At 41.5% G+C, this 27,506-nt stretch overlaps 4 protein-coding genes across 5 annotated transcripts in view; 3 read left to right on the forward strand and 1 right to left on the reverse strand.

Moving 5' to 3' along the window:
* The window catches only part of LOC5504897 (centrosomal protein of 164 kDa), a 29,844-nt gene extending 22,378 nt beyond the window's left edge, over positions 1-7,466 (forward strand). The window contains exons 31-33 of the mRNA XM_048732031.1: positions 2,716-2,782; positions 4,328-4,492; positions 6,819-7,466. Of these exons, the coding sequence (XP_048587988.1) occupies positions 2,716-2,782; positions 4,328-4,492; positions 6,819-6,951 (365 nt within the window). The 3' untranslated portion in view covers positions 6,952-7,466. The remainder of the gene's footprint in view (positions 1-2,715; positions 2,783-4,327; positions 4,493-6,818) is intronic.
* LOC5504911 lies at positions 6,730-12,800 on the reverse strand. 2 transcript variants are annotated; one of them, XM_048732056.1, is made up of 8 exons: positions 12,464-12,800; positions 11,812-11,958; positions 11,115-11,150; positions 10,225-10,351; positions 9,246-9,442; positions 8,814-8,855; positions 7,470-7,492; positions 6,730-6,918 (listed from the first exon to the last, which is right to left on the reverse strand). In XM_048732056.1, exons 1-8 carry the CDS (start codon positions 12,519-12,521, stop codon positions 6,877-6,879), a joined length of 672 nt encoding a protein of 223 aa, XP_048588013.1. In that variant the 5' UTR covers positions 12,522-12,800; the 3' UTR covers positions 6,730-6,876. The 2 variants fall into 2 exon arrangements, with proteins under 2 accessions (XP_048588013.1, XP_048588014.1); XM_048732057.1 differs by lacking the exon at positions 11,115-11,150.
* A 2,301-nt stretch (positions 12,801-15,101) lies between these two features.
* LOC116605287 (uncharacterized protein K02A2.6-like) lies at positions 15,102-17,420 on the forward strand. Its single transcript, XM_032368079.2, has one exon. It carries the CDS (start codon positions 15,102-15,104, stop codon positions 17,418-17,420), a length of 2,319 nt encoding a protein of 772 aa, XP_032223970.2.
* A 1,389-nt stretch (positions 17,421-18,809) lies between these two features.
* On the forward strand, positions 18,810-27,128 carry LOC5504889 (tetratricopeptide repeat protein 28). Its single transcript, XM_048732062.1, has 3 exons — positions 18,810-19,023; positions 22,316-22,446; positions 22,798-27,128. The coding sequence occupies exon 3, from the start codon at positions 22,824-22,826 to the stop codon at positions 26,643-26,645; it is 3,822 nt and encodes a 1,273-aa protein (XP_048588019.1). The 5' UTR covers positions 18,810-19,023; positions 22,316-22,446; positions 22,798-22,823; the 3' UTR covers positions 26,646-27,128.
* Positions 27,129-27,506: the final 378 nt, after the last annotated feature.

The raw sequence follows: 27,506 nt of genomic DNA on the forward strand, positions 1-27,506 counted from the left end.
CAGAGAACTGACGATTCGAATTTGGTTTTGTGTTGTCAATCTATGGATTTAGCAAATATCGACTTGCACACCAGACGTTTCATCTGGTGTGAATGAATTGCGTGACTGGGTGCCATGTGAGTGCCCCAGCCTCGTTGTTGATTGCAGCCTCGTTGTTGATTGGTTGATAAGCAGATATGTTTGGAAATGTGTGATACAATGAATTTTATGAAATAAAAATGAGAAATATGTTCGAGCAGCAGTCTAAGCAAAGTCTCGCTCAGTCTAAACAAGGTCTCGCTCAGTGTAAACAAGGTCTCGCCCAGTGTAAACAAGGTTTCGCTCAGTGTAAACATAGGTCTGGCTCTGTCTAAACAAGGTTTCGCTCAGTGTAAACAAGGTCTCGCTCAGTGTAAACAAGGTCTCGCTCAGTGTAAACATAGGTCTGGCTCTGTCTAAACAAGGTTTTGCTCAGTGTAAACAAGGTCTCGCACAGTCTAAACAAGGTCTCGCTCAGTGTAAACAAGGTCTCGCTCAGTGTAAACAAGGTCTCGCCCAGTGTAAACAAGGTTTCGCTCAGTGTAAACAAGGTCTCGCTCAGTCTAGACAAGATCTCTCTCAGTCTAAACAAGGTCTCGCTCAGTCTAAACAAGGTCTCGCTCAGTCTAAACAAGGTCTCGCTCAGTCTAAACAAGGTCTCGCTCTGATTAACAAGGTCTCTCTCAGTCTAAACAAGGTCTCGCTCAGTGTAAACAAGGTCTCGCCCAGTGTAAACAAGGTCTCGCTCATTGTAAACAAGGTCTCGCCCAGTGTAAACAAGGTTTCGCTCAGTGTAAACAAGGTTTCGCTCAGTGTAAACAAGGTTTCGCTCAGTGTAAACAAGGTCTCGCTCAGTCTAAACAAGGTCTCGCCCAGTCTAAACAAGGTTTCGCTCAGTGTAAACAAGGTTTCGCTCAGTGTAAACAAGGTCTCGCTCAGTGTAAACAAGGTCTCGCTCAGTGTAAACAAGGTCTCGCCCAGTCTAAACAAGGTTTCGCTCAGTGTAAACAAGGTCTCGCTCAGTGTAAACAAGGTCTCGCTCAGTCTAAACAAGATCTCTCTCAGTCTAAACAAGGTCTCGCTCAGTCTAAACAAGGTCTCGCTCAGTCTAAACAAGGTCTCTCTCAGTCTAAACAAGGTCTCGCCCAGTCTAAACAAGGTCTCGCTCAGTCTAAACAAGATCTCGCCCAGTCTAAACAAGGTCTCGCTCAGTCTAAGCTAGGTCTCGCTCAGTGTAAACAAGGTCTCGCCCAGTCTAAACAAGGTCTCGCCCAGTCTAAACAAGGTCTCGCTCAGTGTAAACAAGGTCTCGCTCAGTGTTAACAAGGTTTCGCTCAGTGTAAACAAGGTCTCGCTCAGTCTTAACAAGGTCTCGCTCAGTGTAAACAAGGTCTCGCTCAGTGTAAACAAGGTCTCTCTCAGTGTAAACAAGGTCTCGCTCAGTGTAAACAAGGTCTTGCTCAGTCTGAACAAGGTTTCGCTCTGTCTAAACAAGGTCTCGCTCAGTCTAAACAAGGTCTCGCTCAGTCTAAACAAGGTCTCGCTCAGTCTAAACAAGGTCTCGCTCAGTCTAAACAAGGTCTCGCTCAGTCTAAACAAGGTCTCGCTCAGAGTAAACAAGGTCTCGCTCAGAGTAAACAAGGTCTCGCTCAGAGTAAACAAGGTCTCGCTCAGTGTAAACAAGGTCTCGCTCAGTGTAAACAAGGTCTCGCTTAGTGTAAACAAGGTCTCGCTCAGTGTAAACAAGGTCTCGCACAGTCTAAACAAGGTCTCGCTCAGTGTAAACAAGGTCTCGCTCAGTGTAAACAAGGTCTCGCCCAGTGTAAACAAGGTTTCGCTCAGTGTAAACAAGGTCTCGCTCAGTCTAGACAAGATCTCTCTCAGTCTAAACAAGGTCTCGCTCAGTCTAAACAAGGTCTCGCTCAGTCTAAACAAGGTCTCGCTCAGTCTAAACAAGGTCTCGCTCTGATTAACAAGGTCTCGCTCAGTGTAAACAAGGTCTCGCCCAGTGTAAACAAGGTCTCACCCAGTGTAAACAAGGTCTCGCTCAGTGTAAACAAGGTCTCGCCCAGTGTAAACAAGGTTTCGCTCAGTGTAAACAAGGTTTCGCTCAGTGTAAACAAGGTTTCGCTCAGTGTAAACAAGGTCTCGCTCAGTCTAAACAAGGTCTCGCCCAGTCTAAACAAGGTCTCGTTCAGTGTAAACAAGGTCTCGCTCAGTGTAAACAAGGTCTGGCTCAGTGTAAACATAGGTCTGGCTCTGTCTAAACAAGGTCTCGCCCTGTCTAAACAAGGTCTCGCTCAGTCTATACAAGGTCTCGCTCAGTCTAAACAAGGTCTCGCTCAGTGTAAACAAGGTCTCGCTCAGTGTAAACAAGATCTCGCTCAGTGTAAACAAGGTCTCGCTCAGTGTAAACAAGGTCTCGTTCAGTGTAAACAAGGTCTCGCTCAGTGTAAACAAGGTCTGGCTCAGTGTAAACATAGGTCTGGCTCTGTCTAAACAAGGTCTCGCCCTGTCTAAACAAGGTCTCGCTTAGTCTAAACAAGGTCTCGCTCAGTCTAAACAAGGTATCGCTCAGTCTAAACAAGGTCTCGCTAAGTCTAAACAAGGTCTCGCTAAGTCTAAACAAGGTCTCACCCTGTCTTAAAAGGTTCTCTCAGTCTAAAATGGCTTTGTTCCTATATTTATTCTTCTCAGAGAGCAACCGTGACAACCCTGCGAATCTGAACATGAGCGCCACTCTACGGACTCAAATAACCACAAGGTCAGTGAGGGCGCGTCAGAGCCTTGCTCCACCAATTGACAAATCTAAAACACTGAGGGCGTGGTTCTATACTTTCGGGGATGGGCCAGTTTTGGACGATGGTTGTTGGGGAAATGTGAAGGATGAGGGGAGGGAAGGGGTTAGATGGTTGTTGCGGGTTTGAAGGGCAGTGTGATTTGAGATGAATGCGGAAATTTGATACAGGGGAGAGAAGGGCTGAAAAACGCAAGACTAGTTCCAGTACGGGTTATTGAAATCGGCTTTTTTTGTTAAAAAATTGCGGCGTTTCACCGACAAACTTTCATACTTTTTTGAAACCAAGAAAAATAGAGCAAACCAACGCTTTACTTTTCTGTACGACTCCCTTATTAACAAGAGGACCCGTCACCTCTTGTATACCTTCGGTTTGAATGCTGTAGACCTAGTTAAGTTAATACCCTTGAATTGCACTGCGCACCCCTTCTGCGCATAGTGGCGCGCGCTGTTTGTTTGAATTTTCAGGTATTAAGTGCGCGTGCGCGCCATAGTTGTACAAGAAAAAAATTTTAATTTTTAATTTTTAAAAATTTTAAAAAAATCACTTTGACAGAAAAACGAAGTCGGTTACCCCAATTTTTATTTGCTCAATTAGTTAAATATATACGGAAAAATGATATACTGAAAGAAGAAAAAAAGTTGGGTTGTAGAAGTTTGTTTATTTTCTCTTAAAAAGGCCTTAAAAATACTTCAAAATGGCGTTTTTTACCGTATAAATAGTGGCGAAAACAGTGTCTTTTAGTGCGATCTCTTAAATGTGATAATAATAATAATAATAATAATAATAATAATAATAATAATAATAATAATAATAATAATAATAATAATAATAATAATAATAATAATAATAATAATAATAATAATAATAATAATAATAATAATAATAATAATAATAATAATAATAATAATAATAATAATAATAATAATAATAATAATAATAATAATAATAATAATAATAATAATAATAATAATAATAATAATAATAATAATAATAATAATAATAATAATAATAATAATAATAATAATAATAATAATAATAATAATAATAATAATAATAATAATAATAATAATAATAATAATAATAATAATAATAATAATAATAATAATAATAATAATAATAATAATAATAATAATAATAATAATAATAATAATAATAATAATAATAATAATAATAATAATAATAATAATAATAATATCATGCCCCCTTTTCCTCAGGCTGATTTGTTTTGAACGTTAGCTACTACGGGTTATTTTTTGGGAGATCGGATTTTGGTAGCTCGACAAACAGAACTTAATTTTCTAAAGACTTTAGGCACTCTTTTTGAAAAAAAAAGTTGGGATTTTTATCCTCGCGCGATCCACTACGGTCGAGTTGGATTTTGTCCGCGCATGCGCATACGTTACTCAGCGCTGTCCAGGGGAGAAAGATTTGAAAAAAAAACTGCCCGAGGCATTAGTATGCGAGATGACCAGTATTTAATTCTAACACTCAACCAACACAATTCGCAGCCGTCCGCCTAACGCCCAAGAAGGCTTGACGGACTGGACTTCACAAGGACAGCTGAACGTGGCGGAGCGGCTACAGAATCATGCTGAGTGGCTTCGCAACTTCCGGCGCGAAATGGGACTGGGCCCAGGCACACCGAACAGAAGCACCACCACTTCCGCTTTATTGTATCCTTGCTAAATCGAGCAGGGCTAGCATGTCTTGAATGATCACCATGTGCCGCATTTCCGAGCTTAAAGCCGCATTGTCACCAGTTTACTTTCGGAGGTCCGACGGAAACCTCAACCGTTAAAAGACAAAAGAAGCCATTAGAATCCAAGATATTTAACAGGCCATCCGCTCTAAATTATCAATCACATCCTCAAAGAAACTTCCAATGGACACAATGCTTTCAGTATTTTAAAATAGTTTTCGCGTTTTCGTTAAAAATCGTCAGAGATTGTTACGTAATCGACCGGAAGCAAACTGGTAACAATGTCTATGCCTAAGACATGCCTTATTAATGTTTTCGTTTAGAAGACAAATTATACGAGCTAATCTCGAAAAGACCATTTAGATACAACGATTTAGACTAAACTTGGTAAGGGGAGGCATGAACGGACGAAAAAACTACGGATACCTGAGGACAGGGACTTTGAGGTAACTGGAAGCAAACCGAGATACAAATGATATGATAGAAGTGATTTTAACCCATTAACTCCTGGCTATTTTTGAGCTGAATTTACTAAAAACAGACTGAAAACAGATACCTCCTCCCCCCTATTCTGAGTTTTGTACAGCCTGTCAAAGTCAAACACAGCTGCACCTAGTCAGCGGTATCCAATCTTTCCAACAGTGCTTTGCGGTCCCCACTTTTAATCCCTCGTCGTTGTGCTGAAGCCAGCACAAGTTGATGGTTGCTTGTATTTTTCATCAAAAATACAGCTATGAGCATATTAGGAGAGTGTCTCAGGACATCATGAAGTCTTTTGGGGCATAATTGAGTGCTTTGCTTATGGATATTTGCAAGCAAAGGTGGATTCATGATGATTTTTTCTTGTTTGGCTTTGCCTGGATGAGAAAATAATTTTCTAGTGAATCACCACAGCTCTCCTAAATGCTGTCTTTTTTGAAACCAAATTGATTCCAAAATTGTTTACACTGCTATTCTGGGTCTGTATGACCTGGAATTGATTTGTTTGGCTTCGGGGTGAAAAGACTTATAAAAAACCATCTGACTTTGGGGAGAGGAGTGTTGACTGGCCCTCCCCTCGTGAATTTTTCCCTGGATCTCCCAGAATGCTTTTCAATCCGCAAAGGCATCTTCGTGGTTTTACAAGCCTTCAAGAAGTGGACATTGTGTTTTGAGGCCATGGAAATGAACCTGGAGGATCAGAATAAAGGTATCTATTTGTGTCTTGAGCTGTGTTTGCTGATCTCTCTCCCTTGTGTTGTATTTTGAGCGTTTTATTGAGAGGGGTGATTCTGCTTTTCTTTCATTGTTCGATTTGAAATTTGTCAAAGAACCTGTGCTATTATTTGGCTTAAAAGTAGTTGCCAACACCTTGGTTGGATGCATATCTTCAAGACCATTTATCCCTTAGACTGATGCCTGGGTATCTTCATCTTGTTGTGTTTAGTTTGCATTTATGAATTTTTTGGGTTGTGGGTACTTCCCAAAGCCGGTACAGGCCGGTTGAGGGGTCAATGTGTTTACCAACACACCCTAAAAAAATTATGCTTGCCTCACTGCCTGAGAACAATGCCTTTTTCGCAAGCTTAGGTGCATACAACAGTGTAAGCAAATTATGCTTGATAGAAACACAGGCCTCCATTTAGTTATGGCTGATATTCTAACAGATAATTTTTTATGTTAAAACCATTTGGGAAACCACAGGGAGCCCAAATTCTATAAAGTATTTGCCTTTATAAATTCAAAGCAGCAGTGTCAACCCACTTTTGATATTTTTCCTGTATATTCACCGTCAAAGTAATCTTATCACAAAACCTTGCCTGAATCTGATGTTTTCTTGGGCATATTTTTCTAAAAAAGCTATGCATATCATCCCTATCAATGAGTCGAGTCATGTACAAGTAAAAAAAAATCTATTTTCTAGGTTAAAGATATTCACTTGCTAGAAATGGCATATATGTGATCCAGTCCACTGGTGTATGTCACAGCACAAGTCTAAAAAGGCCTAGTTATTTTGATTAAAATCTAGGGGTGGTGGATTAACAAAACAAAGCTTTTGTTTGTGGCATGACTTCAGCGATCATGGCTGGACTGTACCAGTTCAGTGCTGACAACAGCTCTGAGGAGTTAGCAAAATAGCATTTTGTAAATCACCTCAGTCGGGACTGATAGCACTACAGGGACCGGTTGTATTAAGGGCTTGTGTATTACAAAATTTTTTCATCTTTCCTATGGATTAATGTGCACGTGTTGTAGTCTCTGCAGCTGCATCTAGTTAAACCGAGCTCCCAGCAACCATTGTTTCCTTGACAACATTCTAGCACACAGTCCACCACGATTAACAACAACCAAGGAGCCAATCAGATGTGGCAGGATCCGTCACGTGGTCACGCAATGTCCCATAGGCCTTTGCGCTTTGAGCTAGGCAAGAACAATGAGATCAGATACGTATGACAAGCAAAAATAGTTTTATATACTCAGAGACAGTATTTATTCAGATTTTTATAATCTTGCACTTGTTTGAATCTACAAATATGTTTTACTTGTAAAAATGTGTAGGTTTTAGGATTCTGTATATTATTCGACTAAAAATAGCAGGTGCGTATGGTATAGATAATGCTTACGTAAGTCTGTCTATTCGTGATAACAGATAAAATACAAATATTGAGTTGCAGTGAAAATAGAGGAATTGTGATGTTTTCTTTTTAGATTCTTGTTACAAGCACAGTTTAATCCCTGTAGCACGAGTGGAATTTAAAATCTTCTATAGGGTGTTTTATTACAGAAGAGTGGTAAATCAAATAAACGTTCTTTTCTACTTGCTCAACATTATTTTAAAAACTAACGCATATCTTATACATTCTTTATATTGAATACTGATTGAATCCATTGAATCCGCTTCATTTTAACCTTGTACATAATGATAAATTCTATTAGACTTCTGTCAAATAATAAAGTGATCACTTGTATACCGTCTGTTTGATAAAATCCAAGGCTGTCTTCGAAGATTTGAGCCGCCATATATCCGAGATATTGAAAGCAAAAAAGATAAATTAGTATATAAACAAATATATAAACGAAGTGACTGTTGAATGGCAGACAAAGTGGGATAAATATGATGGTGAAAAGATCCACCAAACAGGGGAACAGTTTGAAGTTGACGTTTATCGATTTTATAAAAAAAGAACAAGTTTGATGTTTTCCCCCCTGATGTTTTCCCCCTTTTTCTGTCCCTTTTTGGAGGATATCAATGCAGTTTTAATTTTCACTGAGAAAATGAATCCTTATCGTGTCGTAACACAAAGTACAAACAACGCAGTATTACTGAGAAAGAAGTAGCTCCACACACATCTCCTTTATTGATTTCTTTCAAGATGTCGGGCTTCCTGTGTTGAGGAAAGGAGACTGGGAACGAACAAATTCCCCTCTTCTTTCCAACAGGAGTCCCAAAAAGGAGAAGAAAAATATTTGCAGAGGCGGCTACGAAAAATGCTGCATCTAGGAATAAGGTGCTGTTGTAACACCATATTAGGAAGCATCTTTTGACTTGTGGTCGAATCTACAAGTTGTTCCAGCAATGTTGGCCGATGTTGTCCCATTTAAACACCGCCAACATTGCTGAAAACACACACACCATAACTGAGCACAGCAATGCTCATGCTCGAGGATCCTTGGGAGCGCCCGCAAAGTACGCTGGATCCTCGAGCATGCCGCAAAGTACGCTGGGTCCTCGAGCATCCCGCAAAGTACGCTGGATCCTCGAGCATGCCGCAAAGTACGCTGGGTCCTCGAGCATCCCGCAAAGTACGCTGGATCCTCGAGTATGAGCAATGCTTTTCTTAATGTTGGGTAATGTATCCTGGGTACCAGAGCCTCCAGACTTTTCTCGTCCAGTGACGCTCTACCAGCTGAGCGTCACTGGGCGCGGGAAGTTGGAGGCTCTTGTTACCCAGGGTATAGGTAATGCTGCGAAGATCGACAACATTTCCATTGTCTTGTTCTGCAATGGGTGAAGTTAAGATATTTTACAAGCACACAAACAGTCTTCATAAAGTATTGTTTAAATCCAGCCACTGTTTTTTTTTTGTTGAAGGTTATTTTTGTTATGATAAACAAATACAACTCCTCAACTTTGATCACAAAAATTATCGACTAGTTGCAAGATACCAAATAATAAGTTTAACTTTGCGTAATTATTGTGATTTAGGATAACGAATCTCCCATGAAGCAAAAGTAAAAGATTCACACGAGAAATTACAATCAAAACAAAAGTGCGGTCTGTCGTCAATACTAGGCTTCTCTGCTACAACACTTACCTTTGCTCCGTGGATGCGTTGTTGGATCGAAGGTTGGTGCATCTACAAATCATCAATAAATAAACAACGTTACGAAAAAGAGAAAGGGGTGCAGTCTAGGTTAGATGGGTGGGGCACTGTCAGTGCACCTCTAACAGTCGGGGGGGGGGGGGGGGGGTGAGTCCGTTTGCTGAGAGGGAGTGGGTGGGGGTGGATTTGGCCAGCACCTTGCGTACCCCCCCCCCCTTTTAGTACGCTAATGCTAACAGAATACTTTATGAAAAGTGAGGAGGTCAGGCGCAAGGTTATGAGAGATTTGTACTGGCTTTCTGTACTTGGTTGACTTGGAATTGCATTACTACTATAGCACATAATTATTTAGGCAAGACGGGGGCGTTGAATTACAACAATTGCACACGTTACTTTCATGACTAGATAGAGTGCAACACCGACCTGTTGTAGGTTGACTGGGAATTGCGTCACCGACATTGCATAGACTTCCGCGGCAACACCCAGCAGAGCAGGATGCTAGGACCCCCCCTGCCAGTCTCTCGGCCATGATACACAGTGTTCTTTCTTCTTCACAAATAGTGGAATGAGCGCATCGCTTGAGAGTGATTATCTCTCCTGGTCTTTGCCTTGTGGACACTCTACGTGCGGAGAGACACAAGAAACAATTTTTTACCCCACATGTTACACGCGCGCGTACTGGAAGTATATTTTTCGCGTCCAAAGTAAAACTCCCGGATAATCGCGAGCGAGTCAGAAATAGACGGCCTACTAGCATTTGGTCATAGTGAAGCCAAATCAAGTGGAGAGATAGGAGCAACGGTTTACATTCTTTAAGAATGCCAATCACCCACCCCTTTCTTATTGTTTATCATTGAAAATACAGCGGTTTATTAGCAAGGAACCTTTCAAAATAACAATCTACGAATGAAGTCTGATATGGTATTGACGATATTTGATTGAGAATATCTTGGTAACTTTCTTGAATAAGCCGATGGAAATTGATGCCTTGTGTGACTCTCCAATTGAGCGGGAGCGTGAAAGGGCGGCGTGATTGGCCTTCTTTAAAGTCTTTTGATCCGGCTTGCGTGACGCGGCCCAATTTATTTGTCGCGCTCCTGCCTTGCCGAATCTAATTATTTGGATTGGGCACATTTACAGTTGCATGTCTGAATCAATTAGGTTCTGCCCGACGCTGAGCACGGCCGCACCAACTCTTCATTGTTTTTATTGTTCTTATCAGTCTTATACCGCTTATCAACAGTTTTTATACTACGATTATACTTAAAAACAACCTAGAACCATATGAAAGTTGTATATATACAGAATATATTACACACAGTTGTAAATAATTGTTGTAGTGTAGCAACATGCATGTTTTACGGGCCTATTTTTAAAAATAACGCATGGCAGGCGCAATCACCTGGCAGTCGTGCACCTGTCCGGGACCACAGGTAGACCCATGAAGGAGTCCTTGCATACCACTTGGCACTCGGCCACCCCTTGGGTGCAATTAGTCTCGTAACACTTGAACCTTGGCCGCAAAGGTGCTGTAATTAGAATAGGGGATCACTGTCAATCCGAGTATCTCAGATATTCCAAGTACCAATTCCAAGAAAACCAATCCGAAATGAAAAAATACTGGTCAATATAGTTACGCCAGATAAATAGGTAGACAAAAAGATCACATTTTCTCGTGCGTCGTCCTCTAATAGATGCACAGATGACGTCACAGTGTGTCACAGTGTTAGTGAACAAAGAAGTATACAACAAGACGTAATGAAAAAAACGGAATAGCCCAAACCGAGAAAAAATGAATTCATGCTCTCTTGCCCAAACGCATGATGAAGAGATAGAAAATGTAGTCTAGTCACAGTTTAGTGTACCATTTTGCCTTGGTCGTGATGATATTTTCTTAGGGATCTTGTAAAGATAAAAGATATGAAAATCCTAGAAAACTTCGGAAGTAGGTGGTTAAGTCAAGGGCCAACTCGAAAAAAAGGCAAATTGGAAAACCGAAAAAAAAAAATGCTGGTCTATATTTTTGCGCTATTTCTGATATTTTCTATAGTGTATTTTTTATTTTTATTATTTTCATCTCAGTTTGATATACATGATGACTTTCTTATATATATTTTTAAATATTGTGCTTATTCAAAAAAAAAATGGATAGGGGATAGGAGGCTCCTCCATACATTTTTTTATTTATTTTTGGGATGTTTTTATCTTTACAAGATCCCTTAGTCATAGTTTTATTTCCTGGAGCATAATTTATCTCTGGCCCCGGAAAGCCCTCGCTGATTCATATCGTACTTGCTGGAGATGGTGTTCCGATGGAATTGGGAAGGACTGTGGAATAGCAGAGCATAATTAAGATTTTTTAGAGACATATTTTTTATACATAGGGGGGATGGGCACTAGGGGCACCCCCCCCCCTCCCCCCTCACACACAATTTAAAAATTATAAGGAAATGACCAGCATGGGCGTGCTGTGTCCCCCGATATTTTCTTAATATTTCTGTATTGTGCCCCTCCAATATTCCGAGGCCTGCTACGGTACTGACTTATCAGTATTCAACGTAGCTACGGCCGGGTTGGGCTGTCTTGGGCTTATCAGAAATATCTTCCAAATAATAATTAATCCATACAATAGTTGTTTGTTTTTTGTTTTAAACTCTCATCAATTTGGAAATATAATTTCCCCTTGTATATATTGATACTAAGTGGATTTAGCAAATGAAATGACTCTTTGCATCGACTTTTTGCGACAGTAAAGGATTAGTCACAGAATTCGTCTTTATATTCTCAACACGAAGCACTGTAACGTGCGTACAAATATCATCCACAACTTACTATAACATACTACAGATTTAATGCATGAGAAAGGATTACCTTCCATGGGTATTGTTAACTTTTGGCATCTGGAAGCTATTTAACAGCGTCATTGAGAAGGGAGATTGGCTTTAATTTCTTTTCAAGAGAACGTAACATAAAGAATATCAAGACTTACTTGTTGTCATGTTTGGTAATTGTCCTCCGGTTGTTGGAGCCATCGTTATGTTTGATGGTTCTCTTGTTATTGGAGCCATCGTCATGTTTGCTGGTTCTCTTGTCACGTTTGCTGGGTATGGTGTTGTTTGCGAGACTACTGGTGGACCTGTGAGGTTTACACAAAGCTTAGCTTGCACCGAGACGTTGTGCTTGATCCCATTTGGCAACCAGCCGTATTTTAGTAAGTCTTATCGGTAACATTTCGTTAATCGCATTAAAAAACTCAACTCAAGACAACTTACAACTTCAGAGCCATTGTACATAATTTTTAGCCTCCTCCCATTGCCCTCTTATATCAACCCGAACTTCCTCTCCCCCCTCTTAGAAAGCCCCTTTTTCGGAGCTGTTTAGAATATTTAACGAGCACTTCCATAGAAGTTTAAACGCATAACATTTTAAAGCGTTAATTTTTTTAAAAAAACATGGTTGTCACGGTATAAGTGCTGTTAAATATTGTACATATGATCTATAACACATTTTGGGGCATTTTCACTTAATTTTACGAAGAGAGCATAAATTTGTATCTGTTATCTGGATACGCCAAATATGTCCCATAAAACCACTTCTTGGCTGTTATATACCATACTTTGAATGATCTTGAAATGTCTTACCGAGCGAAGGGAAGACGGTCAGTAGAGCCAACCAAATAATCATGGCTAAATGGCGCATGGCGGGTTGCACTCTGCTCCAATTCTACCGCGGAATGTCTGGGATTGCGTCTGAGCCGTAATATACAATCCACAACACGGTATCGTATTTCAAGACGATCGCTCTTCTAGTGACGAAGTTGGTCAATTTGCATTAGAACTTTGCTTAAAGCGATGGTAAATGAGAAGACTTGGGTAGGACATAGATGTATTATTATTGTAGTGTTTTTGGCATACCATGCTGTCAGTGTACTTGAAATGTTTTGAATTTTTTCTGAGTTGTGCTTTTACGTGCTTGAGGCGCGCTTTGACGCGAGTTCAAAGTTGAAATACTCTTAACCAATCAGGACAGCTATTTATACGAGCTTATGTCTTTTTAAGATATAAGAATAAAATATTGAAATGGGTACCGCGCATATAATTTACGCCTCCCGACTCTAAAAATTAAAGGCTGGTTCTCACGACGACGTAAGCGTAAGCGCAGACGGAAGCGTAAGAGTCTTATGTCGCGTGAGAACCGGCTCGACGTAAGCGCAAGGTTTTACGCATGCTCAGTTCGTAGTCTAGTGTCCATTCCTCCTCGACGAGTTTGGTTAATTTATTCTTATGTTTCGCTTATGCTTACGCCGATCCGGTTCCCACGCGACGTAATCGTAAGCGGAGACGTAAGATTATCAAAACTTCCCGTTCTTCTTGCGCTTATGTCGAGCCGGTTCTCACGCGACATAAGGCACTTCCGTCTTCCGTCTCCGCTTACGCTTCCGTCGCTCGTGAGAACCAGCCTTTTAAGGCTTTAAAAAGCGTCAAGGGTCCTAAAACAAGTATTAATAATAATAGCCTATTGTATTATTTGATCGACATTGTAATCAATACTAGATAACCGCACCCATTTGTAATCACGTATAAGCTTTAGCTCGACCATCAATAAACACTATTCAATCACTACCCTTGGAGTACGTTATTCCGCTATCCATCCTACACTATCCTTCATCTTCTACAAAGCTCGGATCATTACATGGTGTCAGAAAGTGCTCAAAATGGAACACATGAAACCAATGGGACCCCTGAAGTTGGAAGGAAATACCGCAGAAAATTGGCGAAAGTGGAGTCAGAGATGGAACCTCTACGCAAAGGCGAGTGGAGCGGAGTCGAAGCCTGAGGCTACTAGGTGCGCCATATTCCTGCACACGATTGGGGAAGACGCACTAGAAGTGTACGACACTTTCACTTTTGCAGATAGTGAAACGGACAAACTAGAACCGATAATCAGCAAGTTTGAGGCATACTGCACGCCAAAGAAGAATGTGACGTACGAGCGATACATTTTCAACTCGTGCGCACAAAATGGTCGGTCTATCGACGTATTTGTAACAGATCTAAGGTCCAAAGCCAAGACCTGTGAATTTGGAACACTCCAAGACAGTCTTATTAAAGACAGGATTGTTTGTGGAATCGATAGTGATAGTATTAGGGAGCGACTACTCAGAAACACCGAACTGACCCTTAACACTGCTATCAATGCTGTTAGAGCCGCCGAGACGAGTAAAACGCAGATAGAAAATCTGAAAGATGGTGCAAGTCTCGAAGCAGCCGCCCTAAACAAAAGAGGAACAGCTAGGAGAAACCAAAAACAGCATAACCAGCGTTACCCTAAGAGAGAGGACAGGAAAACGTGTGGACGTTGCGGTTCCCTCCCACAAGCCAAAAGAATGTAAAGCATTTGGTAAAGAATGTTTCAAATGCAACGGAAAAAATCATTTTTCATCTATGTGCAAGTCGAAGGAAGTCCCGCCCAAGAAAGTTCACGACTTGGAAAAGGACAGCGTCTCAGAGAGCGACGACTCAATTGACGAGTTATTTCTTGGCGAGATCGACTCAACAAAAAGCGACGCCAATGAACTCTTTGTTACCCTTAACGTGGAAAACAAAGATATCAAATTCAAGGTTGATACTGGAGCTCAATGCAATGTTATTCCAGAAGAAATCTACAACTCACTGCCGCAAAAACAAAGGCTACAAGATGCAAATATCAGGCTGAGTGCCTATGGTGGAATGAAAATACCGCTGTTGGGAAAATGCTCTCTCGCTGTGAGACGCGACGGAAATGAGTTAGCCGCGGAATTCTATGTTGTCAGAGCTAACAAAGCAAAACCCCTTATCGGTCTAGAGACATGCCGGATATTAGAACTGATAAGAATCGGCAGAAACGTGAGCGAAATAAGCAAAGGAGATGCAGAAATTCTCAACGAATTCAATGATGTTTTTGAAGGACTTGGACTCGTGGATGGCGAGTACCATATCACTTTGAGTAATGAGGCTCAACCTACAATCCATCCGCCACGCAAGGTACCCCTTAGTCTGATGCCCAAGTTAAAGGAAACCCTGGAGAAGTTGACCAGAATGGGTGTCATAAGCAAAGTGGAAAAAGCGACAGACTGGGTTAGCAGTTTAGTTATCGTAGAAAAAGAAAAACGGAACCTTGCGTCTGTGTTTAGATCCAAAGGAACTAAACAATGCAATCAAGCGCGAGCACTACAAGCCGCCAACCGCAGAGACATTGTCAAGCAAACTGAGCGGAAAAAGGATTTTCACCGTGATTGACATGTCCAATTGTTATTGGCACAAGAAACTCGACGAGGAATCTTCGTACTTGTGCACATTCAACACGCCTTTCGGGAGACACAAGTTCGATAGAATGCCTTTTGGAATTTCTGTAGCTGCTGATGTAGCACAGAAAATGGTTGATGATAATTTCAGTGACATTCCTGGAGTTTTAGCGGTACACGATGACATCATCATCGCAGGGAGCGACAAGGCGGAGCACGACGAAGCTCTGAGCCGTGTGTTACTACGCGCAAGGGAACGTAACATCAGGTTTAACCGTGACAAGATCCAACTACGCGTGAATCAAGTCAAATATCTTGGAAATATTGTCACAGCCGACGGATTTAAACCTGACCCAGAGAAAATAAAGGCAATTAAGGAAATGCCACAACCGGAAACCAAACAAGATCTACAACGATTACTTGGCATGGTCAATTACCTGTCACAATACATACCGAATATGTCAGAAATCACGGCACCTTTGAGGTCACTTCTAAAGGAGAACGCACAATGGGTTTGGTATAACGAACACAAACAAGCAGTGGATAAGATAAAAGAAGCGCTAACAAATAGCCCAGTACTACGCTATTTTGACATCAATGAAGAAATAGTTATACAATGTGACGCCTCACAAAACGGAATGGGAGGATGTTTGATTCAGGAGGGACACCCTGTAATTTACGCTTCACGATCACTCACGGATGCTGAGAGAAACTACGCCCAGATCGAAAAGGAACTGTTGGCGATCGTCTTCACGTGCGAGCGATTTCACCAGTTTATCTACGGAAATGACATAATCGTGCACAGCGATCACAAGCCACTCGAGGCGATAATGGCTAAACCATTATCTCAAGCACCTTGTCGCATTCAACGCCTACTTATCAGATTACAGAAATACAACATCACTGTACGCTTTGTACCCGGAAAAGAAATGTTTATTGCGGATACGCTGTCAAGGGCATTTCTGATTGAAGACACGGACGAACAACAGGATCTCAATGAGGACATTGAGGTGTGTGTCCACAGTTTTGTCAAGGAAATCCCGGCGACAACTGGCAGGCTCTTAGAGCTAAAACACGCATCCGAAAATGACGTGACCCTACAAGAGTTAGGAAAACAACTAATAAAGGGATGGCCCAACCACAAGAGAGAGGTCAAACCAATCATTGCACCTTACTGGACAATTAGAGACGAACTTAGTGAGGCTGAAGGCCTACTTTTAAAGGGAAATCAACTAATTATTCCTACATCTATGAGGGAAACGATGTTAAACCTCATTCACGAAAGCCATCTCGGCATAGAAAAATGCAAAGCGCGTGCCAGAGCTATTATTTATTGGCCTGGTATGTCGCGTGACATCTACGAAAAAGTCAGCATATGTAAAGTCTGCATGGAACACCAGCATAAGAACATCAAAGAGCCAATGCTACCACATGAACGACCGGAACGACCCTGGCAAAAAGTTGGATCTGACCTAATGGAACTTAAGGGAAAGGACTATTTAGTTGTAGTTGATTACTACTCTAAATTTATTGAAGTTTGTCTATTGCGTGACAAGACAGCCGCTACAGTAAAATCAAACATGAAATCGATCTTTGCAAGGCACGGAATTCCTGAAGAACCCGTGGCAGACAACGTGCCATACAACTCAAAGGAATTTAAGAATTTCGCCAAAGACTGGAACTTCAAACTTACAACATGTAGTCCCCGATTTCCACAGTCCAATGGACGCAGCGAGAAGGCTGTACAGATAATAAAGCGCATCCTGAAGAAATCTGACGATCCGTACATTGCACTACTGGAGTATCGCAACACCCCAGTAACAGGAATGGGCTACTTTCCTGCTCAACTTCTTATGTGCCGCACTACACGATCTAAGCTTCCTGTCAACAAGGAATTACTAGTTCCTAGTGTCCCCACTGGCGTTAGGGAAGAGCTAAAGGCATGTCAAGACAAACAAGCCAAATACTTCAATAGAGGTGCAAAACCACTAGCACCCCTTACACCTAACGAGGGAGTGAGAGTCTATGACAAGAAGAAATGGATACGAGCAACTGTCAAACAAGAAGCTGGAACTCCTCGCTCATACATCATACAGACAGAGACAGGTCAGGAGCTAAGACGAAATCGACGACACCTTCTTAAGACCAACGAACAAGCTCCCGAAGTAAAACCACCAGAACCAGAGCAGCCCGACTCTCCTACGGAACAACCAACGGCACCCAAAGAACAACCTACGGCACCCAAAGAACAACCCGAACTTCGCCGATCAAACAGATCTCGCAACGCACCTACTAGATATGGATACGACGAATAGATTTGATTTTTGATATAGACTATGAACACTATAATCGTTTTATTTCAGCTTTTAGAATATAGCGTGTAAATAACGCAAACATTGTATATTTTATTAATTTGTTTTAAATGCCTTTTAAATCAAATTCTTTAAGAAGGGAGATGTAATAATAATAGCCTATTGTATTATTTGATCGACATTGTAATCAATACTAGATAACCTCACCCATTTGTAATCACGTATAAGCTTTAGCTCGACCATCAATAAACACTATTCAATCACTACCCTTGGAGTACGTTATTCCGCTATCCATCCTACACTATCCTTCATCTTCTACAAAGCTCGGATCATTACAATTTACAGCATATAATGGTGACGGAATGTTCAAATTTTACCTTGTTTAGGGGAGGGGGGAGGGGGTGTCTGACCCTCCTGACCCCTTACTGCCTTATGATAATCTTACAACATCCAGTGGAGGGTCTAATGCGGATGTAGCTTTCCGTTGAAGTGTGTGTGTGTGTGTGTGGGGGGGGGGGGGGGGGGGGGGGGGGGGGGTTGGCTTTCTGACTCACACCAGACACGAATACCAATTTTATCGATGAAATGTGCACCAATCGGGACGCTGCTTAGAAATATTTTTTCACTTTGTGCTGGTACTCTAACGTCTCTATTTTCATGGCACCTCGTTGAAAACGCAGCAAAGGGAATGGATAGGGACATGCATTTTCTACACATAGCAATTTGCTTTTAGAAGGCTAAAGGGGGGAGGGGTTAAACCACCTAGCCCCCCCCATCCCTAGATCCGCTACTGCAGTGCAAACCAGCCCTCAAGATGACTTATCAAAACTTCACCGTCACGTGCCACTTGAGGTGTGTATGGCTTGTTGTTGGACAATGGTAAACATTTCTCACAATTATTCCCGCTGCAGTATTCTATTAACAGACGCTGACAGGGGGTGGGCGGGGGGGCTTGAATGAGGAAAACAGGGTTCACTAGTGTTAGCTAACCTTCCTTGGCGCAGCTTAATGATGGTGATGAGCAGGTGACGAGAGATGAACACAATCGATGGTGGCGATATGCAGCAGTAACCATTAAACAGTTAAAGCCCAGGTGGCACACACAAATATGTGCATGAAAGCCATGGACATTTTAGATAGGGTTAATTTGTTATTTGCTCACCAAAGTTTAGCAACAAATTGATAAGCTAAGTGAACAATATATGAACAACAAGAGACACTGCATTATTGATTGCCAGTTAATGTTATTTTACAAATTACAGAAAAGCAATACGATACCCCAGCTATATTTCATATAATTATTTTGGGTCTGTAATAAAATCTAGTCTCCCGCGCAGCCGTTTTTTTGTGTCGGTCAGCGTTGCGTGACCGACACAAAGAACGGCTGCGCGGGAGACTACCAATACCATGTCCGCCGCGAAGATAAAATATTGCTGTATGACGTCATCATTTTTGGGAACTGCTGGAGTGTAACAACCTTTCGAAAGTGAAAATCTGCTTCGCTGGCGTAATTACTTGCCTTGAGAACGCTCTCGCTATCATTCTTTATTTCTACTCCCGAAATTTCAAGTCAACAGTGGCTCGATATCATCTCAGTTTTCTAACGGTGAGTGGAATTGTTTTACAAGACTAAACACAGTGTTATTTGTGCGGATGCTTGGGAATATCTACCCGACTTATTATATTTACTCGCTTCCAAGTCGACTGTGCCTCTATATCCACTCGGCTTTCTCTCTGCGAAAGTTTCAATACACGCGGTAACATCTAGTCTTTACAAGACTAAACACAGTGTTATTTGTGCGGAAGCTTACAAATATCTACGCGACTTTCCATGAATTCTAAACAAGGTACATTTACTCGATTTGCAATGAATTCGTGGCTAAAGGCATGAAACCTTGGAACATTTAGTCGATTTGCCATTGAAATCGTGGATAAGGACATGATCTATACTGTAATATTGTTGAGTAGGAACATGTTTTCTAGCAAATAGGGCTTACTTTTTTTTCTACTGCGGTAGTAAATTTGCGTCATAATATATTCTAGGAGAATTCGGAGAATTCAGCCTCGTGTGCTTATTTTACTCGCTTCCAAGTCGAATGAGTTACGTTGTTCTCGAAATGAAAGCCCAAATTGCTTCAAACTTCACCCTGACCACATTTAAGACTCCACTGTCAGGTCAGAATATTTTTGAGAGTTTTACGATTTTATTTCATAGTAAAGTGAACGGCTTATTCCAATCCCATATGTTTACTGTAAACGTGAACCACTATAATTTATTCATACACACATTGAGCTTGGGCTACCTGTGATATAACCAGCATGCACAGGCATGTGCTGTAATGTGAATACGGTAGTCGAATTGGGACGGGTTGCAAAAGTACAAAGCGAAGAACAGGTGATTCAATAGAAAAGTTTTCCTGCTTCATTTCTTCGTATAATCCCGAAATTAGAGCCTGCTAGCAGGTTTAACCCTATTCAGACCGGGGGGGTTGGGGTGGGGGGCTTTTGAGGCCCCCAGCACCTTTGATCTGTAATAATTTTTGAACTAGTAGGGCTAGAGCATTGAAATTTGACGACTTTTCCTAAAATTTATCTTGAATCAGTTTGGTGTAAACAAAATTTTGATATGTGTACCCTGGTAACCATAGTAACCAAGTTTTGAGACATAGGTTTAATGAAAATTAGGCAAAACGCTTTAAGTCGTTAAGATCAACTATTAATACGTAGGCTCAACGTAAATCCATTTCATATAAACGTTTTATACCAAGTTTTGAAAAAACTTGTGGTGTTATTTTTGCCCTCTCGAAATAGTGCTTGTAGAAATAGCAAAAACATTCATAGCCACCTGAAATCATTAATACAACTTGAAACGAAGATTGAATATTGTCAAAGAGCTTCAGATTTCGCCACCCAGTTTTTTAAAATAAATAACTTTCATTAAATCTAAGATGGCGGATCCAAGATGGCGGATGCCGATGTCACATAATTAGCTAGAATTCGCTGTTTTTTTTTTTTAAACTAACATCTAAATTTGGCAAAAATTTATATTCCTCTATTTTAAATAAAAAGTAGAAAAAACATTTTTGGGAAAGATATTTAAATTATTACTTTAATTAAGAGTCCAGTTGCAAACTTATGCTATATTAAAGGTACCATACCAATCAATGAGGTCACAGGTGTCATATATTGTTGTCATGGAAACAGTGTCCCTAATAATATATTTCTACTGCAAGATTATCGAAAAAAGACATACAGAAATACACATCTAACAAAAACAGAAATGTTGCTCGTTTCTGCTCACTTAAGTGACGTCATCGTGACGTCACAAAGACAATATTTTTGAAGGATATTGGTCTCTTTTTGAATACGAACTGATTATGATAAGGACCATATGTCCTTAAATGACGTCATAACACGTCATATTGTGTTGCTATGGCAACAAAATATATCATTTTGTTCCTCTTTGTCAGATAATGATTCTTTGAAAATTTGGTCATGATAGCTCCAATGGTTCAAAAGTAACAGATGGTGGGCCGAAAGAGCCCCCCTCCCTCTCCCCCCCCCCCCGTTCAGAGGAAGCCTCAAAAAGCCCTGTCTGAATAGGGTTAAGGGAGTTGGAATTTCTTCAAGCTAGTAGTTTTCTAAATAAAGTTTTAGAAAATTCTTTTCTATGTTCACTTTCGCATCTTCTTTTTTATATCACTTTTATTCCATATTCAGGTATTTTTAAAGAAATACCAACCTCAACTCTTATTTTCCTACAATTCCAAAATTTAAAGTAGCTCTTAAATTTTCAAATGTTTATTCCTTCACAGGCGTCCTTAGGGGCGGACCATGCGACTTTTAAGGGGAGGACATGCGATTTTGAAAAAAAAAAAATTCCTGAAAAAACTGGTAGAGGAAAAAAATCCCTACAAACACAACCCTGCACCATTTTACATGTTTTTACAAGCAAAAAAATATGAAATTATGAAGGCGGAAACGCGAAAGTTATGAAGGTCAGAAATAACGATGAACTTGACTGGATCATCAACTCGGACAAGGAGGGCAGCTTCCCAGTATTCCTTTTCCACATTTAAAGACCTATTTCTTTATTGAGGTCGTAAAGCAGGCGGGGGGGGGGGCTCTGGAAATTTTGAGGTTCTGAAAGGGGGGCACCGAAAAAAATGACCGACTTTTGGCCGCCAAGGGGGGTACACGTGCACCCTGCGCCCCCCCTGTGTACGCGCCTGCTTTGGGGAAGTCAGACCCAACTTTCTGCCATTATTTAAGTGGACTTTTGAAGCACACTAGCATACACACATTGGCACCAGTCTAGCCAAGACGGGACTCTAGCACAGTCTATTACCCGTGCAGTTCGGCAACCATGGACAGCTGTTTCGTCAGCATGGCATAGCCGGTTTGCCTCGTTGAACTTCATCGTCAATAAACCGCAGGGCGACTTCGACTCGAACGAAGTGCTTTAAACCACAGCTAAGATCCATGTGGGATCTAAAGCTGCGACCGAGCTAGCGTGATGCCAATTGTGCGGATCACGCATGCGACCTTTGCTATTTTGAGACTTCGTCGGATAGCCAAACTAACCTTTAAAAGCACACTAGCATACACGTTGGCATCAGTCTGGCCAGGATGGGACTCTAGCACAGTGATGCTCCATGTAAGAACTAGGCACCCTAACGGCATGTTCAGGCTTGTATGTCAAAAATGCCTTTGTTAATATTTTTCCGCGAAATTTGATTGGTAAGACAAAAAAATACAACATAAAATACAATTTTTCACTATTTCAGATTTAAGATTTATTAGTATGTGTTAAATATGGCTTATTAAACAAATCTTATGTGGGGGACCTTGTGAAAATAATGTCAAGCAAAAACTATTGTTCTTTATTCTTTTGAAAGGTTCAGAAAATCTCCAATAAGGCTTGAGGTATACGTCGAACCGAACTTCAACCGAATTAATTGAATAACTGGCGTGTGTCCAAGGCAAGCTTATTTCCAGTGTCTGCATACGTCGAGTCTATTTTTTAGGAGTAAGTAATTTCATACTTATGTGGAATCTGAACGTCACAATTCACTCAGTTTCATTATTGTCTCAAAACAAAGGAATCCCAATCCTCAAGTACAAGTTGAAGCCGACTTGCTCCTCGTTGGCAGCTTTATTAGTATAAAATATCAAATCATGTGTTTTGTTGCTTGCGTTATACTTGTGGCGTGACACCCAATATATCTTTTCGTTTGAGTTGATATGTTAAAACTTCCCCCTTCTAAGTGTTACAGTAGAATGTTTGATTGGATATTTTGATGTAATGTCATTATTTCAATTTTCTCCTCGATAATATATTTCCAGTTTTATTTTTATATTTATTCTTCTTTTCATCCAGAATTCTAGAGTTTCTCCAGCAGCGAGATGGATAATGAGGGCGAGCCCTTCACCCACTGGGACGTGGCCGAGTGGGAGAGGGTACAAAGGGTGCGTCCAAACCTGCCCGTCATTTTCTGGTTCCTCTTAATATGGGGGACGGAGATCAGTCCGCTTACGCCAGCCCAGCAGATTCAGTTACTGAAGGTGTGCTACGACATCGCCTTCTTGCTAAGAAACAGTAAGATGATGATGAGGGTGTATGGGACTGCGAGTAAGGTGTATCGTGAGATGCGTCTGTTTGACCAAGCACTGGTATGTTGCTCAACGGCACTAAAAATTGCAAAAGCAATAGGCAGCATAGATCTGCAGGCAACATGTTATCATGACATGGGCAGTACCTATAACAAGCTTCATAACTACAACAAGGCACTGGACTACTACAAGCAGTCACTAAACGCCTTCATGAAGACTGGGGAAGAGCGTATACAAGCAGATGTTTATAACAACATCGGTGTTGTGTTCAAGTCCCTCGGTGACAATGGTCAAGCCATGGTGAACTACAAAAATGCGTTATGTATATACGAGAAGTTCGGGGAAGAGCGTGAACAAGCAAATGTTTATAACAATATCGGTTTATTGTATAAGTCGCTCGGTGACAATGGTAAAGCCATTGAGAACTACAAACATGCGTTATGTATACACGAGAAGTTCGGGGAAGAGCTTAAACAAGCAGATGTTTATAACGATATAGGTGCTGTGTACAGCTCCCTCGGTGACAATGGTCAAGCCATGGAGAACTACAAACATGCGTTATGTATATACGAGAAATTCGGGGAAGAGCGTAATCAAGCAGATGTTTATAACAATATCGGTGTTGTGTTCATGTCCCTCGGTGACAATGGTCAAGCCATGGAAAATTACAAACATGCGTTATGTATATACGAGAAGTTAGGGGAAGAGCGTAAACAAGCAGATGTTTATTCCAACATCGGTGCTGTGTTCAAGTCCCTCGGTGACAATGGTCAAGCCATAGAAAACTACAAACATGCGTTATGTATATACGAGAAGATCGGGGAAGAGCTTGAACAAGCCGATGTTTATTACAATATCGGTGATGTGTTCGAGTCCCTCGGTGACAATGGTCAAGCCATGGTGAACTACAAAAATGCGTTATGTATATACGAGAAGTTCGGGGAAGAGTGTAAACAAGCATGTGTTTTTAACGGTATCGGTGGTTTGTACAGCTCCCTCGGTGACAATGGTAAAGCCATGGAAAACTACAAACATGCGTTATGTATATACGAGAAGTTAGGGGAAGTGCGTAAACAAGCAGATGTTTATAACGGTATCGGTATTACGTACGGCTCCCTTGGTGACAAAGGTCAAGCAATTGAGAACCTCAAAAATGCGTTATGCATTTACGAGAAGTTCGGGGAAGAGCATAAAGAAGCAGATGTTTATAATAACATCGGTAGTACGTACTACTCCCTCGGTGACGGTGGTCAAGCCATGGAGAACCTCAAAAATGCGTTATGTATACACGAGAAGTTCGGGGAAAAGCGTAAACAAGCAGATGTTTATAGCAACATCGGTAATACGTACTACTCCCTCGGTGACAATGGTCAAGCCATGGTGAACTACAAAAAGGCGTTATGTATACACGAGAAGTTCGGGGAAGAGCGTAAACAAGCAGATGTTTATAGCAACATCGGTAATACGTACTACTCCCTCGGTGACAATGGTCAAGCCATGGAAAACTACAAACATGCGTTATGTATATATGAGAAGTTAGGGGAAGAGTGTAAAATAGCACGTGTTTATAACAACATCGGTCTTGTGTTCTGTTCCCTCGGTGACAATAGTCAAGCTATGATGAACTTCAAAAATGCGTTATGTATATACGAGAAGTTTGATAACGAGCACGGTCAAGCAACCGCATACTGTAACATTGCTGCTATTGCTCGATTTTATAATTCTGTGGAAGCAATGGTGCTTTACCGGTCTGCACTAGCTCTTTTTCAAAAACACGGTGACGTGATTCGTCAGGCTGAAACATGGCACAACATAGGTATCCTGTATCTGAATATGTCGGAGCATCCAGAGGCAGAGAAGAGTTTAAAAGAGAGTTTACGGCTTTTTGAACTAGTATTTATGAACCTTGGAAGCCTCGAAAAATTGAAAATTACCGTTATAGAGACTTACATCGAAACATATCGTTGTCTTTTTTACGTCTCCATTATACTAGACAAACCAGAACAGGCGTTACTAGCAAGCGAACAAGGACGATCACGCGCGCTCAAAGATAGCCTACAGAAAAAATATGGACTAGAAAGCAATGCCCCCAGTGATGAGGACACACGCTATACAAGCTCATTAATCAGTGAAGACAATACGTCGTTTGTTGTCATTTGCTTGTCACTAGAATGGCTTCATTTGTTTACACTTGCAAGCGGGAAGCCCTTGGTTACCGAATCGGTACCAAAAGAAATATTCTCAAGCGTCGAGTCTGAAATCAATGGAAAAGATCTAGAGTGGTTACGAGACTACATAGACAGGATGGTAAATGAGGCAAATGCACACGTTCGTCTAAACCGTGACGAATCGTTTGAAGACAGATCCCTGAGATTGAGCTGCGATGACGACGGTGATGAGTCACGGCAGCCATCCGTGTTAGCACGAGGCGTGAGAACAGCTACCGAGATTGAGAGGGCTCGCAAGTCGACTGAGGTCAGAGCCGAGCCAAGCGAGAACAGTGAAGACGGGAACTTCCCTGAAACAAGCTCAACAAATAGTGAGGCTACTGGTGGTACACAGAATCAACCTCAACTACCTACCCAAGCTCCAATGAGCCAAGCCACAGGGATACCACAAGAAAGCGATGCAATCCCCTCTGTTAAAGTGCCGCAGGAGCACGAGGATGACACGTGTACACCACTCCTACCAAGCGGCCCCGAGACACCCATACACCACGACCCGCTAGAAGTGTTGTACCGACTGCTGATCTCTCCAATTGAGGATAACCTCACTGGGCCTGAAGTGGTGTTCATTCCGGAAGATTTCACTTTCATGATTCCATTTGGGGCCATGAAAGACCCCGATGGGAGATTCTTGGCTGAGCGAAAACGCATCCGGACTGGCCCATCGCTGTCCACCCTCAAGCTGCTGAGGGAGTGTCCTGAACACAAACACAGCAAGCAGAGTGTGCTGGTTGTCGCCAACCCGAGATCTAATGTGAACGTTGAGTGGCCCGATGAGTTCGGACAACTTAAGGTCAAGCCATTCAGTGATACATTTGCAGGTCTCCCTAAGGCAAGTGAAGAAGCAAAAATGATCCGCGATCTTCTGCCCGATGTGACTTGTCTGATGGAAGAGCGAGCAACAAAGAATGCGATCCTTGCCAAGCTCAAGGAGGGTGTCGGGATAGTCCATATCGCATCGCATGGCAACGCAAGGACAGGGAAAATCCTAGTAGCCCCTGGACCACGCCCACATGACGAAATCGCCCCCTCCAAAGACTTCCTTCTGACAATGGAGGAGGTCTACTCGTGTCAAATCAACGCGCGTCTTGTTGTGCTGTGCTGCTGCCATAGCGGTACAGGCGAGATCAGAGCCGAGGGTGTAATGGGATTCACCCGAGCGTTCCTCGCTGCAGGAGCGCGCTCTGTTCTTGCCACACTATGGCAGATCAGCGATGAGGCTACGCTTTACTTCATGAAGCGTTTTTATGGCCATCTGGTCAGCGGACTGACTGCTAGTGCCAGTCTCCAACAGACTATCCGCGACACAATCGCCGACAAAGACAAATACAGCCACCCGTACTACTGGGGCGCATTTATCTTAGTCGGCGACGATGTTACTCTCACGTGATGTTGTGAATAATGAGGGCTTGAATGAAGCTCAACATATCATAGTGTATAAATGGACGATGTTACTCTCACGTGATGTTGTGAATAATGAGGGCTTAAATGAAGCTCAACATATCATAGTGTATAAATGGACGATGTTACTCTCACGTGAAGTTGTGAATAATGAGGGCTTAAATGAAGCTCAACATATCATAGTGTAAAAATGGACGATGTTACTCTATTAAAAAGTTGTAAATAATGTGTGCTTAATTTCAGTTCAACACATCTTTCTGTATGAGGTTAAATAAGGTAAATTATTGTATTGGTGTAGCTCCGTGCTACCTCTCTGTTTGAAAGAGCGATTTATTTGTAATGTTGTTATCAATAGAGACAAGCTCTATTGCTTCGCTAGATATCATGGGATGCTTGTAGCGAGAAATATCTAGAAACAGAAGTGTATATATTTGTAAAATTGAGATTTGTAATTTAAAGCACATTAAGAATACATGTTTTTTGTCACGCGGGAAAATATCGCAGGGTGTCGGGGCTACGCTACTACTTGCTACGCGGAAAATTATTGCTTGGAGTCGGGATGCGCTAGTACTACCCAAGCGGAAAATTAATACTAGGGGATGGGTTTCCGCTATTTTTATAACTTTAGCATTTTTGTCAATTTACCGCCAACTTATGCCGGGGGTTAATGATGCGTTTTGTTTAGTTATGAGTCAACGGGAATTGGCCCCTCCCCAATTGTAGGCGGGTCCATATTGTTTTCAAGATATTCGTGAATCGTAAATCGAGCACCTATGCCCGTTCCGTATTCATCAACCACAGGTAGAAAGTTGGTTTTGACTTCGGGAGCAGGTAACTCTAGGTATCGTCA

Source organism: Nematostella vectensis, chromosome 9, assembly GCF_932526225.1.
Source record: "Nematostella vectensis chromosome 9, jaNemVect1.1, whole genome shotgun sequence".
Classification (NCBI taxonomy): domain Eukaryota; kingdom Metazoa; phylum Cnidaria; class Anthozoa; order Actiniaria; family Edwardsiidae; genus Nematostella; species Nematostella vectensis.

What these genes read in the sequence shown, in the direction of transcription:
- LOC5504911 (XM_048732056.1), bottom strand. Translation starts at nt 12,521, where the DNA reads ATGCGCCATTTAGCCATGATTATTTGGTTGGCTCTACTGACCGTCTTC. An exon ending in GACCGTCTTCCCTTCGCTCG is followed by an intron (nt 11,959 to 12,463) that starts GTAAGACATTTC and finishes TAAACCTCACAG; the next exon opens with GTCCACCAGTAGTCTCGCAA. An exon ending in ATTACCAAACATGACAACAA is followed by an intron (nt 11,151 to 11,811) that starts GTAAGTCTTGAT and finishes GCTATTCCACAG; the next exon opens with TCCTTCCCAATTCCATCGGA.
- LOC116605287 (XM_032368079.2), top strand. Translation starts at nt 15,102, where the DNA reads ATGTCCAATTGTTATTGGCACAAGAAACTCGACGAGGAATCTTCGTAC.
- LOC5504889 (XM_048732062.1), top strand. Translation starts at nt 22,824, where the DNA reads ATGGATAATGAGGGCGAGCCCTTCACCCACTGGGACGTGGCCGAGTGG.